Source organism: Melospiza melodia, chromosome 3, assembly GCF_035770615.1.
Source record: "Melospiza melodia melodia isolate bMelMel2 chromosome 3, bMelMel2.pri, whole genome shotgun sequence".
Lineage (NCBI taxonomy): Eukaryota > Metazoa > Chordata > Aves > Passeriformes > Passerellidae > Melospiza > Melospiza melodia.
Genome location: NC_086196.1, coordinates 60,365,262 through 60,379,635, shown reverse-complemented (window position 1 = coordinate 60,379,635; position 14,374 = coordinate 60,365,262). Strand labels below are relative to the sequence as shown.

General features: G+C 54.0%; 2 protein-coding genes across 12 annotated transcripts in view; both read right to left on the bottom strand.

The window, feature by feature from the left end:
* Window positions 1-403: 403 nt before the first annotated feature.
* On the bottom strand, window positions 404-7,331 carry HSP90AB1 (heat shock protein 90 alpha family class B member 1). The gene is given in 13 exon segments (XM_063151988.1): window positions 404-980; window positions 2,327-2,660; window positions 3,088-3,356; window positions 3,623-3,770; window positions 4,041-4,231; window positions 4,425-4,475; window positions 4,478-4,589; window positions 5,014-5,325; window positions 5,800-5,933; window positions 6,098-6,257; window positions 6,555-6,761; window positions 6,923-7,069; window positions 7,177-7,331. Coding segments are annotated over 12 exon segments (2,175 nt in total). The 5' UTR covers window positions 7,177-7,331; the 3' UTR covers window positions 404-870.
* A 2,142-nt stretch (window positions 7,332-9,473) lies between these two features.
* The window catches only part of SLC29A1 (solute carrier family 29 member 1 (Augustine blood group)), a 33,691-nt gene continuing 28,790 nt past the window's right edge, over window positions 9,474-14,374 (bottom strand). For all 11 annotated transcript variants that reach the window (XM_063151979.1, XM_063151981.1, XM_063151976.1 and 8 more), the window contains 4 exons: window positions 14,201-14,309; window positions 12,837-12,922; window positions 11,008-11,207; window positions 9,474-10,466 (listed from right to left, as the gene is read on the bottom strand). In XM_063151979.1, coding sequence (XP_063008049.1) covers window positions 10,355-10,466; window positions 11,008-11,207; window positions 12,837-12,922; window positions 14,201-14,309 — 507 coding nt within the window. In that variant the 3' untranslated portion in view covers window positions 9,474-10,354. The remainder of the gene's footprint in view (window positions 10,467-11,007; window positions 11,208-12,836; window positions 12,923-14,200; window positions 14,310-14,374) is intronic.

Here is a 14,374-nt window from a genome sequence, read left to right as displayed (position 1 = left end):
TGAAGAGAGGCAGCTTGACAGCAGTCCTGAGCTGTCACTCCACACCCTGCTCCACGCTGCAATGGAACAGGCAGATGGCTCCTGCCACTGTCCTGCCCCAGAGTGCTCAGGTCAAACCAGCCAGCAGCAGCTCAGCCAGCTGTCCCACACAGACTGGAAATTTGCTCCCAGGCTGGGGGGCATGCAGCTCTCCAGGTGGAGAACTACTGCTCATTGGAGATGACCCCACCTGCACAGCAGGTCATGTGGTCCTTCCACCCACTTCATCCTGCCAGGGCATGGAAGAGATAAAGATCTCCTAAAGCAGGGCACAGACCTACACAGCAGAGTTCAGTGCCCTCAGGAACAGGCTGAGACATGTTCCTCAGCAGAGCAGGCATGAAACACAAGGGACCCCACCATGTAAATCATCAATTCTTTAATTCCAGTAGAACAAAAATCCAGAAAAATACTCAAACAAAACCCAACCAAAATACATTATGCTATCCTGGGGATTCAGGGAGGCAGCAGTTTGGAGGAAGGGCTCTCCCACCCCAGTGGAATAAGGACGGTTTGATGCCTACTGGTAACATGGGACACTCCATGATGGGAGAGAGGGAAGCCTGATGCCTCCTCACACCTCCGCTCCCCATCAGCTGTTCCTACACAAGCAGAAAGACACAGAACAGACAGGCCTCACTCAGGCTACCTGAATCACTACTAACAAATGGAATCATGCCCTCCTGCACCCTGCCAAAAACAACCCCAACCAAACAGAGCCAAAAGAACAGACACCACCAAGAAGTCAGTAGCAGCTGGTGGGAGCAGACCATCTTCTAAGCAAACATGATAGAGCAGGGGTCTGGCAGGTGAAGGAAGATCCTTCCTCCTTTAGTCTACCTCTTCCATGCGGGATGTATCTTCATCTCCCTCCAGAGGGGGGATTTCCTCGGGGGCAGCTGCACTGGGCTCCTCTGCAGCCACCTCATCTTCATCTATGCCTGGGAGAGGGGAGGAAAGGAAGAGGTAAGGCCTCCAAATGACACCTAATCCCAGATGCACAGCCTCTCCCAGAGCAAACCTGGCTCCTACCCCCAGCCTGAGGAATGATATTATTAGCATCCAATAATTCACAGAATCATAGAATATTCTGATTTGGAAGGGACCCACAAGGATCACTGAAGTCCTGCTCCTGGCTCTACACAGGACAGGCCCAACAACCACACCGTGTGCTTCAAAGTGTTGTCCAAACACTTCTTGAATGCTGGCAGGCTTGGTGCTGTGACCACTTCCCTGGGGAGTCTTTTCCTTAGCCAACCCACTCTCTGGGTAAGAAACCTTTAACTAATATCCAACCTAAACCTCCCCTGACAAAACTTCATGACATTCCCTCAGGTCCTGTTACCAGACACCACAGAGAAGGTACCAATGCAGGCCCTCTGCTTCCCCTGGTGAGGAAGCTGTACACTGCAATGAGGTCACCTCTCAGTCTCCTTTCCTCCAGGCTAAAAACTAATAATTGCAAGTCAACATTCTTACTAGTAATTGTCAACTCCAGCACTAATCCTGAATCAGAAGCATCTTCCCAGTAACATCTACACTACTATATGGATACTACCTATGCCATTAGAGTGCACTCCTTAGCCAATTAAGATTAACTACAAAAGATTTGTCACCTAGCACCACAAAGCCTGGAGTTTAAGCCAGGAGAATGTGGTTTAAGCCATGAGCATTTCTCTAGAGAAAAATGAAGTAAATCCAGTCAAGTCACAACTAAAGCAGTTGCAAGATTCTAGAGCTCATCAGTTTCAAACCCTGAAGGTTGCTGTTTCAGTATACTCTGAACAGAAAATTTTACTACCATACACTCCCCTTACCTGCAGCTTGATTAAGAAAACACCCTATTCCTACTGAGACTAGGCAGCACAGGGTTACCAAGTTAGTTGTGCCAAGCCACAGCACCTTCTGACTTACATTTTTAGCTGAATTTGGAGGAAAAGGCTGTGTGCAAGCACAAGCTGTTTCTCCAAATGGGTCACATAACCCATGACAGACTTTTCACATTTATTCTGAAGGAATAAAAAGCCTCAGCTTGTCATCTGAACATCCTGGTGGTGGCTCCTGGTGTTGTGGAGGACAGGGCAGTCCACCTAGAGTCCCGAGCCCTCCTGAAGTACCTTGTTCCAGGTTTACACCTTCTCCTGGCCACCTCATGTACAGAGCCACTTCAGCACACCATAGCAGCATGGCTCCCTTAGTGGCCTCCCCCTGCCCCAAGACACCAGCCTGACCAGTTAACCTGCTTTCAGGCCTGCTGCAGGGCTTGAGAAGTGGCATGGATACCCACCAAGCCCGAGTTTGATCATCCTGTAGATGCGGTTGGAGTGGGTCTGGGGATCTTCCAGGGAGAAACCAGAGGACAGCAGAGCAGTCTCAAAGAGCAGCACCACCAGATCTTTAACAGCTTTGTCATTCTTGTCAGCATCAGCCTTCTGGCGAAGGGTTTCTACGATTGGATGGTCAGGGTTGATCTCCAGGTGCTTCTTGGCCATCATATAGCCCATGGTCGAGTTGTCCCGCAGTGCCTGAGCCTTCATGATGCGCTCCATGTTGGCTGTCCAGCCGTAGGTGCTGGTGACAATGCAGCAGGGGGACGAGACCAACCGGTTTGAGACTGTGACCTGCCAACATAGCCAAGGGTCAGCTGAGCAAGGCCCCCCTAAGCCCTGGACTGGGCCCAGCCACAGCAAACTACAGCCCAAGTCTTTGCCCCCGGTTCACCTGGGGACACCCCAAAGCAAGCAGAGATGCTCCAAGCAGCTCCAGGACTGCTGCAGACTAATTCGGACAGCTCAGCCAGCACTCAGAGCACCCATTGCATGTTTCCCACACTTACCCTCTCCCATCAATGCACGCATTTGGGTCAGTGCCCCTCGCCTGCAGCCTGGCTGCTTAGAGCAAGATGGTGCATGCTGGGACCTCCAGTCTCCTCTAGCGGCTCCTCTGCAGGAGATGAGAGGCATGCATTGAGTGGGGGCCCTCACCTGCAGCACGGAGGGCCCAGCCCTCCTCCCTCCAGCGCAGGGCTAAGCTCCCTGCCCCTCTCACCTTCTCCACCTTCTTGTCCAGGATTTCCTTCATAAGTTTGCACAGGTTCTCAAACTTGGCCTTGCTCTCCTCCATCTTTTTTTTCTCTTCCTCGTCCTCAGGCAGCTCCAGCCCCTCTTTGGTGACTGATACCAGGGTCTTGCCATCAAACTCCTTGAGCTGCTGCACGCAGTACTCATCGATGGGCTCTGTCATGTACACCACCTCAAAGCCACGCTTCCGCACGCGCTCCACAAAGGCTGAGTTAGCCACCTGCTCCTTACTCTCCCCTGTGTTTGTGGAGGGTAGAAATGAAACATCACCAAGAGGTAAGAGCTGGTTACAGCAGGACAAACACCACCAGTCACTTGGGACCCCTAAAATAAAACTGGCAGCAGCCAGGGTTCTTGGCATGGTGGCTTTTCCCCAGCCCCCAGGAATGAGCTGTAATTCAGCAGAGATGACCTGCTGAAGGCAGCAGGAAGTGTTTTAAATTAGGGTTTGTATACAGATTACCTGCCTCTGCCTTGCTAGGCTCAGAGGAGCTCTGGCTCACCTGTGATGTAGTAGATACTCTTCTGGTTCTCCTTCATACGGGACACGTACTCCGAAAGCGAAGTCACCTCCTCGCCTGACTGGGATGTGTGGTACCGCAGCAGCTCCGAAAGGCGCTTTCGGTTGGTGGAGTCCTCATGGATGCCCAGCTGGGAACAGAAGAGATGTATGAAGTCTCCAGGACAGGACTTGGATGCACTTGGCTGCCCCTGAGGCACAGCCATAGGCCCAGCTCCTGATCATTTGAGTGTTTGGCCTAGGGCAGCCAGAGGGGACAGGTGCCCACAAAGACATTCACAAGACCCACTCCCTTTATTCTAATATCCATGCAGAGGAGACACAGCATAGCAACAAGACTGCTCCTCAGGCAGATGGGTCATGGGCCCTTCCCTCCTCCAGGGGTAGGGTGCCCAACTCACCTTCAGATTCTTAGAAAAAGCTTCGTAAAATTTCTTGTAGTTCTCTTTGTCTTCTGCCAGCTCAGAAAAGAGCTCCAAGCATTTCTTCACGATGTTTTTGCGGATCACTTTGAGGATCTTGCTCTGCTGAAGCATCTCACGAGAAATGTTCAGAGGAAGGTCCTCTGAGTCCACAACACCCCGGATGAAGTCTGCATAGGGGGAATGAAAACAGCTGTCAGGTTAAGGATTCTGAGCTTCAACACAGCAAGAGAAGAGCTAAAACACAGACTGCTATGCACCCACGCCAGCCAGCGCCTCATCCAGCCCCTCTGTACTGGAAGTGGAACCACAGGCTGTGGGGATACCAGCTCTGCACTGGGAGGCTGAGGCAGGGGCTCTTACTTAGGTATTCAGGGATGAGCTCGTCACAGCTGTCCATGATGAAGACCCGCTCACATACAGCTTAATGTTGTTCTTCTTCTTCTTGTTCTCAAAGAGGTCAAAAGGGGCACGGCGTGGGATGAAAAGCAGGGCCCTGAACTCCAGCTGCCCTTCCACAGAGAAGTGCTGTGGAACCAGGAAAAAAAGACAGCTGCTGGGGTGCTCAATTTCTCCTTTCTCCAGCTCCCACAGCAGGGAGGCTGAACTGCCACTCTTCATCACTGGGGCAGGCAAAGGGGCACAGCAACATCTCTAGCATCCAAGCAGCCTGTATTTCCTCCTGCTGAGGCCCACTATCCCCTGTGTGCCAAGGTTCTCTGGCATACACCAGGCTTGGACAGAGATGTCAGTGCTTCTCTGAGACCCCACATCCTCCTGTCTGATGGACTGGCACTGCCAATCCTTCCACCTACATGGGAGTCAAGGTGCAGGCTGCTCCATCACCAAGTGGCCTGAGAGTGCCCAGTCCCACAGAGGCACAACCATGTGGTGACTCTGGATAAGGGCTGGAAAGGGGCCTCCCTGGAAAGCAGGGTAGCCCAGCACCCACCTTGACGGCCAAGTGGTCCTCCCAGTCATTGGTGAGGCTCTTGTAGAACTCGCCATACTCCTCCTGGGTGATGTCATCAGGGTTGCGGGTCCAAATTGGTTTGGTCTTGTTCAGCTCCTCCTGGTCAATGTATTTCTCCTTGATTTTCTTGGTCTTTTTCTTCTTGCCTTTGTCTCCCTCCTCCTCCTCATCAGAGCCTACATCCTCGATTTTGGGTTTCTCTTCATCTTTGGACACTGACTCTTCCTCCTTCTCATCTTTTTCCTCCTCTGCTTCATCATCACTGATCTCTTTCTCACGTTCTTTCTCCAGCTGTGGAGAAAGAAACAAGCAATAGTCAGGTTTAGCCTGAAATTACCAAGAACCCTTTAGCTCCAGATGAGCAAAACGGTATCCTCCAAAGCCAAACAAGTGTATTATCTGGAATGAAAGCTCTTGGAACCAGTCCTCAAAAGCCCCTTGTCGCACAACCAAAAGCTGTGTCTGAGAAAAGTGGCAGGAACTCTCTTTTTTCCATGGCTGATTTAAGATGATCTTCAGCTGCAGAGATCAAAGGCCTTTATTGTGGCTGGATACCCACCTCCTTCACCTCCAGTAAGCCCCCAGCCTCAACCCACCTTTGGCCACAGAAGCTGAGAGCACCACTGCCCAGTGCCCAGCAGCCAGGAACTACAGAAGGGACCAAAAGGGATCGTACACTGGGCCTTTTGTGTGCTCCTGTTTCAAACACCACCCACCCCTGCCTCCAGCTTTCCATCTGGCCCCCACAGCCCCTTCCTCACGTACATAGAGCGTGATGGGGTAGCCAATGAACTGGGAGTGCTTCTTCACCACCTCTTTCACACGACGCTCCTCCAAGTACTCAGTCTGATCCTCCTTCAAGTGCAGGATCACTTTGGTGCCACGTCCAATGGGCTCACCTGCAGCGTGGGGAGAGAAACATCAGCCAGCTCCTCCAGCCTCAGCATTATGTGACAGCCAGCATTAACCAGGGTGACTGACAGTGCAGCATGGCCCTGGGGAGCACCAGCCAAAGGGGAGCTGCTGGCAGGAAAACGTGCTTGGCTTTCTGTACAATACGCACCGTGGTCAGTTCGGACAGTGAACGAGCCCCCAGCTGACGACTCCCAGGCATACTGCTCATCATCATTGTGCTTGGTAATGACAACCACCTTCTCAGCCACCAGATAGGCAGAATAGAAACCCACACCAAACTGCCCGATCATGGAGATGTCTGCGCCAGCCTGTGAAAGCAGAGAGCAGCTGCTAAGAGCAGGGTGGAGGTAGAAAATGTCTGTGACTGATTCACAGCAGCAAAGAATTGGGTCAAGCACACAGAGAAAAACATGCAAGTGCCAACAGGCAACCAGCTCTACCCTCAGCTCCTCCCTGGTGTTGGAAAGGTGGGGGAAGCACACTTGAGTAGGCCAACATTTCCCATGGCAAACAAGGCAGGAGAGCCTTTTTATTGTTTATTTATTATCTGTACATTCAGTGCCAGCCAGTGACCCAGGGAACCCATGCAGCCCAAGGCAACCCACCTGCAGGGCTTCCATGAAGGCTTTGGTCCCAGATTTGGCAATGGTGCCCAGGTTGTTGATGAGGTCTGCTTTTGTCATCCCAATGCCAGTGTCCACCAGGGTCAGCGTGCGGTCCCCGGGGTTGGGAATGATGTCAATTTTCAGGTCTTTCCCACTGTCCAGCTTGGAGGGGTCGGTCAGGCTCTCGTAGCGGATCTTATCCAGGGCCTAGAGGAGAGAGGAATGCTCGACACGGCCTCCTCCAACCCTCCCTGCACAAGCCCTCTCGGAGAGCCAGGAATCGGCCTCTCCCCGGGCACCCCTGCAAGGACACCAGCCCGACCCCGATCCCCCGGCACAGGAAGGAGCCCGCTCCCGCCCGGGCTCACGTCGGAGGCGTTGGAGATGAGCTCCCGCAGGAAGATCTCCTTGTTGGAATAGAAGGTGTTGATAATGAGCGACATGAGCTGGGCGATCTCCGCCTGGAAGGCGAAGGTCTCCGCATCCTCCTCCTCGTGCTGCACTTTCTCGGGCATCTACAAGACAAACACATGCCTGTTTTCAGTGCGTTTTCAGGACATGAGAGCCAGATAGGGGGCGGTGGGGGCATCAGGCCCAGTCCCATTCTCCGTCCCGTCCCTACCGTCTCGGGCGTGGGGGACCGGCGAAAGAGCTACATCCCCCCCCCGGCAGCTTTTTATAGGCACGGAACGAAGGGGGAGCCTCACGGAACATTGTATCCTTCCGCCTTAAAGGGGTCTTGGTCAGCGAATCACAGATCGACGGTGTATGGGAGGCACCGGCGTTGCCGTTTAGCGGCGGCCATGGCGGGGTCGGGCGTGCAATGGATGCTCGGCTTCACACTGCCGCTCTGCGGTCGCCAGCCGCGGCTCCCCGCCGTCCTTCGCCGCGTCGCTCGGAGGGCCGTAGGAGCGGGACCTCCTAGAGCCACGGCGAGGGGCGGCGGGGAGCCCCGGCAAGGAACTCTTTTCCGCGTCCCGCCGCGGAGGTATACAGCCGCGGTCAGAAAACCATTTCCAGAGTATTCCACAGAGGGGACGGCGGCGCCTCCTCGGCTCCATGGCTGGGGCAGGGAACCGGGAACCGCACTGCCCCAGCTTCAGCCTGCAGCTCCCCCCGAGGCCGGGAGCCGCGTAGTTCTGCCGGCCTGAGGCTGCGTGGAACTTAAGCACCAGCGGAAGGAGGGGCGGGGACAGAAGGTGTCAGGGCCGTGTCACCGCTGCGAAACAGTGTTTGGAGACGTTGCCCTTACAGTGTCAAGGGAAATAATAATACAAATCAATCTAAGCCTTACCATTCCAGTATCTGCAGCAGTCTGTCCGCCTCTGAGCTCCTCAGGACAAGGCGGCCCAGCGGAGGGTAAAAAAGATGATTAAGGAACAGGAACTTCTCTCTTAAGGGGAAAGGATGAGGGAGCTGGGCCTATTCCGCCTCGAGATGACTGAGAGGGGAGCTCATGGATGCCTATAGGTATCTCAAGGGAGGGTGTGGAGGACAGAGCCAGGCTCTGTTCAGTGCTGCCTAGCAATAGGACAAAGAGGCAGAAAGCACAAACTGATGCACAGGAAATTCTGCCTGAAAATGAGGAAGAACTTTATTGTGTGGGTGACCCAGCACTGGAATAGATTGCCCGCAGAGATTGTGGAGAGACCAATCTGGAGGTGCTCAAGAACTGTCTGGACACAATCCTGTGCCTATGCTCTAGGATGACCCTGCTTAAGCAGACATGGTGGACCAGATGATCCACTGTGGTGCCTTCCAGCCTCACCATTCTGTGATTCTGTGTTGAAGCCGTGAGTATAAAGGCCCTGACCAGAAAAGGAAGCTGGAAGTGGGATGAGGAGAGCTCCCACATGGGTTTTGGTGCCTGGTGGTGCAAAGAGGTAATGGCAGTGAATGAAGTGGGACAGGGGGAAGAGGATTCCCGCTGGCAGGCTGGTGTAGTTCACCCCAGGAGCAGGAGGTGGCACTCTGGCTGTTCCCAGGCCCCAGGAAAGCTCGCAGATGCAGTGCTGCAGGTCACTGCACCTCAAAACATAAAGGTGCGTCTGCTCTTTGTCGAGGTGTCAGTGGTCCCTTGGTGTACCTCGAGGGCAGCATCCCTGGGGTGCTGGTGGATGAGAGGCTGGTCATGAGTTCTCCACGTGCACTCACAGCTCAGAAACAGTGTCCTAGGCTGCTTCCAAAGCAGTTTTCTGCCCCTCAGCCCTGGTGAAAGCGCACCTGCAGTGCTGCATCCAGCTCTGGGGTCCCCTGCACAGGAAGGACAGGGACCTGTTGGAGATAGTCCATAGGAGGAACAGCAACATGATCAGAGGGATGGAGCACTTCTCCTGCAAGGGATATCTGAGAGAATTTGGATTGTTCATCCTGGGGAAAGCTTTGGTGTGACCTAATTGTGGCCTTCCAGTACCTGATGGGCACCCACAATAAAGATGGACAGGGACAAAGAGTATGTAGTTACAGGACAAGGGGGAATGGTTTCAAACCATTCAAACCAGAGGGAAGGTTTAGATGTTGGGCAAGAAATTTATTACTCTGAGGGTGGTGAGGCACTGGAATAGGCTGCCCAGAGAAGCTGTGGATGCCCCACCCCGGGCTGGATGGGGCTGCATGTAACCTGGTGGAGTGGAAGTTGTCCCAGCCCATGGCAGGGGGTTTGGAACTGGATGATCTTCGAGGCTCCTTGCAACCTTACCATTCTGATGTTATGGTTCCACGATCCCCTTCCCACACTGGCTGTGTCCCTCAGCTGGGCATGGCTGTGCAGGGCATGCACACAGCATTCCCACCATTTCTGATGCTGCTGGCAGGGCACTACAGCATGGTAAGGAAGTGCCAGGGCCCTCTCACTTCAACCTCTGACCCTCCACAGCCCCTCTCCCCTGTGGCGACAGAGACAAACACACACACACAAAGGAGCATTTTGTCCTTTTTATAGAAAATGGCAACTGTATAACACATTTACACAATAAGGGACAGGAAAGCCAAGGGAAAGGTGAGCCTTCCCTTGTAGCACACATGGGTAGGGAAGGCAGCTTCGTTGGGAAGGGAGTTGCTGCTTTTCCTCTTGTAACCCACAGTAAAACCTCCTGTCACACAACCAGGAGGCTGAAAAAAACACAATGTCAGAATCACCAAAAAAAGGGAAGAGAGGCAGGGAGAGAGGAAGAAGGGGGGTGTGGGTACCTCCTCCTCCCTCAGCCTAGCCACGGTGTTGGCTCTTTCTGTGGCTGGGACACAGATGTCTACACTTTAGGGACACACTGGTTGGGGGGATGTGCGTATAGCAGAGAGCAGGGATGGGAGGCTGGCTGGGGCTCTCCTCCCCATTCACAAGTCTACCAGCAGGAGGAGGGTGTGGGGTATTACCAGGCCCCGTAGGAGGAGAGGAGAGAATCTCTTAGGTGCTTTGGAGACAAGGGCAAGAGAAGGAGTAACACTAATCACCAGCCTTTCACTCTCTCGGAGAGAAAGAGGCTGAAAATGGCGAAAATGGCTTTCGGCCTTGAGCCAGGGAAGTTACACAGCGTGGGAGGCAGCTGGAGATCCCGGGGTCTTACAACACACACAGCATGGGGAAGGAGAAGGCACGTAGGCCTGAAGGCATCACACAGCCGAGCGTGGCAGGAACCAGGCCAAGCCTGCGGGAGTGGAACCGTCCCTGGGTGTGCTGTGGCAGTGTGATTTGGCAGGGACGGGTGTGAGCTGTTGTTTCCCCACAGTGCTGAGGTGTCCAGGCCCTCAGTGGAGGATGCGGAGCCATCTCGTGGTGTCCCTGCACCCTCTGTGTGCCTCTGCTAGATGAGCATTCGGACCAGAAAGGAGAGAGCAGCTCCTAGGGCCAAACCCAGAGACAGGAAAAACGCCATGACAGCTCCAGCTGTCTCTGCTTCGTGCACAAGCACTTTCCTAGGGGAGAAACAAGTGTCAGATGCATCCTCAGGATGCGTGTCCAGTGCCCTGCTGTTCAGTCTGCAGCAGAGGAACAGCAAGAAGAAATCCCCCTTGGCTCCCAGAGCCACAGAAACTCCAAGTCTCCACACTGTTGGCTGATAAAAGTGCATCAGGCAGGCCACCCTGAAGGTCCTGGCACCAGGGACATCCCTCTCAGACCCCTGTGGGGTTCCTTGTGCTGCCTGTGCTGGGCAAGGCTGCTCACCCTGCTGGGGGTGCTGTGCCATGCTTTGCTCCCCTCCAGATCCCCGCTGCACCCAGCCCCTTCCCCTGTGTGACAGGTGGGGAAACAGAGAGCCCAGACAGCTTCCTCATCCCTAGGATATGGAAGCACAAGCCTGGGAGATGGGACACTGTGTGTAGTGACAATTCCCTTCTGTGCCTGTGACCTCTTCTCCAGATGCCAGAGCCGGGCAGAGCTAAACTCCACAAGTCATTCCAGGGCTGGCATCTGGAGGCATAACCAACCCTTCCCTTGTCCCCAGCTCGCACTCACTTTGGCCCGAAGCACATGCAAAGGCTGGCCAGGTAGCCATTGGAGATGGAGAAGAAGATCATGAAGATGATGTACCAGGCGTCATGAGAGAACACAACAGGCAGGTAGTAACGGGGCTGCACGTTGCACAGCATGAAAAGAGGGACAAAGATGACACGGAGGACCACCATCACTGGCAGGAGGCAGCTGTCCATCCCGGGCTGGGAGAAAAACACAGATTGCTGAGCGGCTGAGAACTGCACATTCCCCATCCCAGGGCATGCTGGCAGGGCTGTCCCTACTGCACCAGGGCTGTGGAGGAGCCAGAGATGGCAAAGCTGCTGAGAGACTTTCCTGGCCACAACAAATCTCAGCATCACCACCTGCAGTCATAAGAAGGCTCTAGGTCTGAAAGCCCTGTTGCAGGTGACTTGAAGCAGCACTAGAGCCAAAATACCGAGCCAGGCTTGTGGGCAACTGTTAAGCCCCTGCTGGCAATAGTCAGGCAGGCCAGAGAGCTTTGTGCACGCTCATGCAGTGAGCCAGCGTGGCTGAGGTAAAGCCCCTCTGGTGCCTCAGCGCCTGCAAACTGCTTTAGCCAGCTCTTCAGCGTCCTACGCCATCCCCTGCAAGCAGGGCAAGATCCAGCAATCTGAGAAAGGGATTATGCTGGGGCTGTTTTGGAATGTGCTGGGAAAGGCATGGACTGAGTTACAGTCTCCTTAAGTCCTACCAGAGTTCCCGAGCAACTAAGGCTGGGACAAAGAAGGAGGTGCCATCCCCCTGTGTTGTCCCTGCAGCTGGGACTGGGACTAGGCAGCCCCTAGACTAGACAACCCCTAGACTGTCCCTAGGGGACAGACCTTGTCCCCTCAGTGAGGTGCCAGGATTCACTGGTCTGAGGTGAGGAGAAGCACCACAGCTGCCTTGGGAGCAGCTGGGCTGGCGTGGCCACAGGAAACTCCATGAACACAGGAGGAAACTGAGGTTAGGCCAGCTGCTGTGCCCACGGGGCAAACTGGAGACAGCAGCTGCCTCTCCTGCTTGAGGAGAAAAAGAGTGAGCGGGGCCCCAACCAGGGAAATGTGGCCCAAACCACATGCAGTCAGACTTTCCACACAGCCTTGTTTTGGAAACATCTCCTGCTGGGTCATCCCACCATGGAGGCTGTGGCCTGGACACCAGGCAAGGCGGCTCATGGCCAAGACTGAAAGCAACAAGCAGTGATGGCCAGCGGAGAAGCAGCTCCAGGCCACGGGGAAGGCAGGCCCAGGCAGACCCCATGGGGCATGTGGTCCTGAGGAGCTTCTCCAAACAAACATCCTGAACAATACAGGGGGAAACAGGGGTGGGTGAAAGGGCAGGAAGAGACCCAGACAGGAAAGCCCCTTTCCTTGCCCATCCTGAGGAGATGAGAGCAAGGGGATGTGGCAGGGGACAGTTCTGTGACCCACATGGCATGGCCCTGCCCTGCTCCAGGACAAGGGTCTTTGAAGCAGCTGTGTCCTGTGCCAAGGCCAGAGGTTTTATTTTGGGCTGCCCCGTCTTTCACCCTCTTTCCCTGTCGCCATCCTGTCTCGTCGTTTGCATAGCTGGAATGAAGGTTTGTTTACAGAGAGGCTGAAATGGAGGAGGCACCTTCATCCAAGCCATGTTGAAAGAGGTGGGAGGACAGAACAACACTGTGGTTCTCAGCTCTGACCCATAAATCTGCGCTTAGAGCTTAAAGCAGGAGTTATCTCTGCACCTCCTTCCTGCTCCAAGGCATGGATGGCAGCTCCAGTGAGAGCTGTGGCTGAAGGACCTAGGGATAGACACTGCCTGGCATTTGCTCCCTGCACCATACTCACCCATGTGAAGAGGGCAGTGAGACTCCGTCCCGTCCAGTCAAAGACGTTAAAGAGCAGGAAGCAGGAGACAGGAATGAAGTAGAGACCTGAAGAAGGGGATGGTCAGTGAGAATCCAAATGTGCCCCAATCCCTCACAGCCACTGCACAGAGACTGTCTTTCAGATCTAGGTCCTACCAGTTTCCCACTAAGGCCTGGAATGGTCTCCCAGCCCGGTTGGTGTCCACATCCAAACCATCATGCACAGTGGTTCCCTCTTCCCTTCCAGCATTCTGTATTGGGTTTGTGTGGCAAGGTTTTGGTAACAGGGTGCGCTACAGGGGTGGCTTCTCAGAGAAGCTGCTAGAAGCACCCCTAGGTCTGACAGAGCTCCAAGACGGACCCACCACTGGCAAAGGCCATCAGTGACAGTGGTAGGGCCAATGGGATGACATATTGAAAAGGGGAAAAAAAAATCTCAACGCGTGCAATTGTACCCGGAGAGAGAAGTGAGAATATGTGACAGAAACAGCTCCGCAGACACCAAGACCAGTGGAAAAGGACGGGGGGAAGGCGCTCCAGATGTCAGAGCAAAAATTCCCCTAGAGCCTGTGGTGAAGACCATGGTGAGGCAGACTGCCCTCCTGCAGCCCAAGGAGGTCCACAGTGAGTCAATATCCACCTGCTGCCTGTGAACACCACCCTACTCTGAAGCAGGTTTGCCAGCAGGACTTCTGACCCTGCAGGGGACCCATGCTGGAACAGTCTGTTCCTGAAGGACTCTGTCCCATGGAAGGGACCCAGGCTGAAGCAGTTCATGAAAAACTGCATCCCATGGGAAGCACTCACATTGGACTTCAAGGAAGACTGCCTCTCATGAGAGGGTCCTCATGCTAGAGGAGGGGAAGAGTGAGAGGTGTTCTCCCCCTCAGAAGGAAGCAATGGCAGAGGAAATGTGTGAAGAACTGACTGCAACCCTCATTCCCTGTCCTCCTGCACTACTGCAGAAGGAGGAGATAAAGAAATCGTAAATAAACTTAAACTTAAGGAAGAAGGGAGGGGTGAGTGGAAGGTGTTTCAAGATTTAGTTTTTATTTCTCATTGCACTACTGTGATTTGACTGATAAATAAGTTAAAATAATTTTCCCCAGTTTGAGTCTGTTTTGCCTGTGACAGTAATTGATGAGTGATCTCTCACTGTCCTTATCTCAACCCACAAGCCTTTTGTCATATTTTATCTCCCATCCAGTTGGAGTGGCTTTGGTGCGCACCTGGCATCCAGACAGGGTTACCCCATCACACATACCTTCAAGCCCCACCTTCTTTTCTCCCATGTACCTTGTTCTCAGTTTTTCCCTACCTCACCCCCGCCCCCGGCACACTTACCCCATTTGTTTCCCTCTCCGAGGACAGTGGACACGTTAGCTGTGACGGCAGGAAAGACGCCGATGGTGACAGTGAAGACGAAGCAGACAGACAGAGCCAAGACCCACAGCTAGGCAGATGAAAGAAAAATGCTGGTACCAAACACAGGGCAAGAGACCAGTGCAGGGCTGGTCT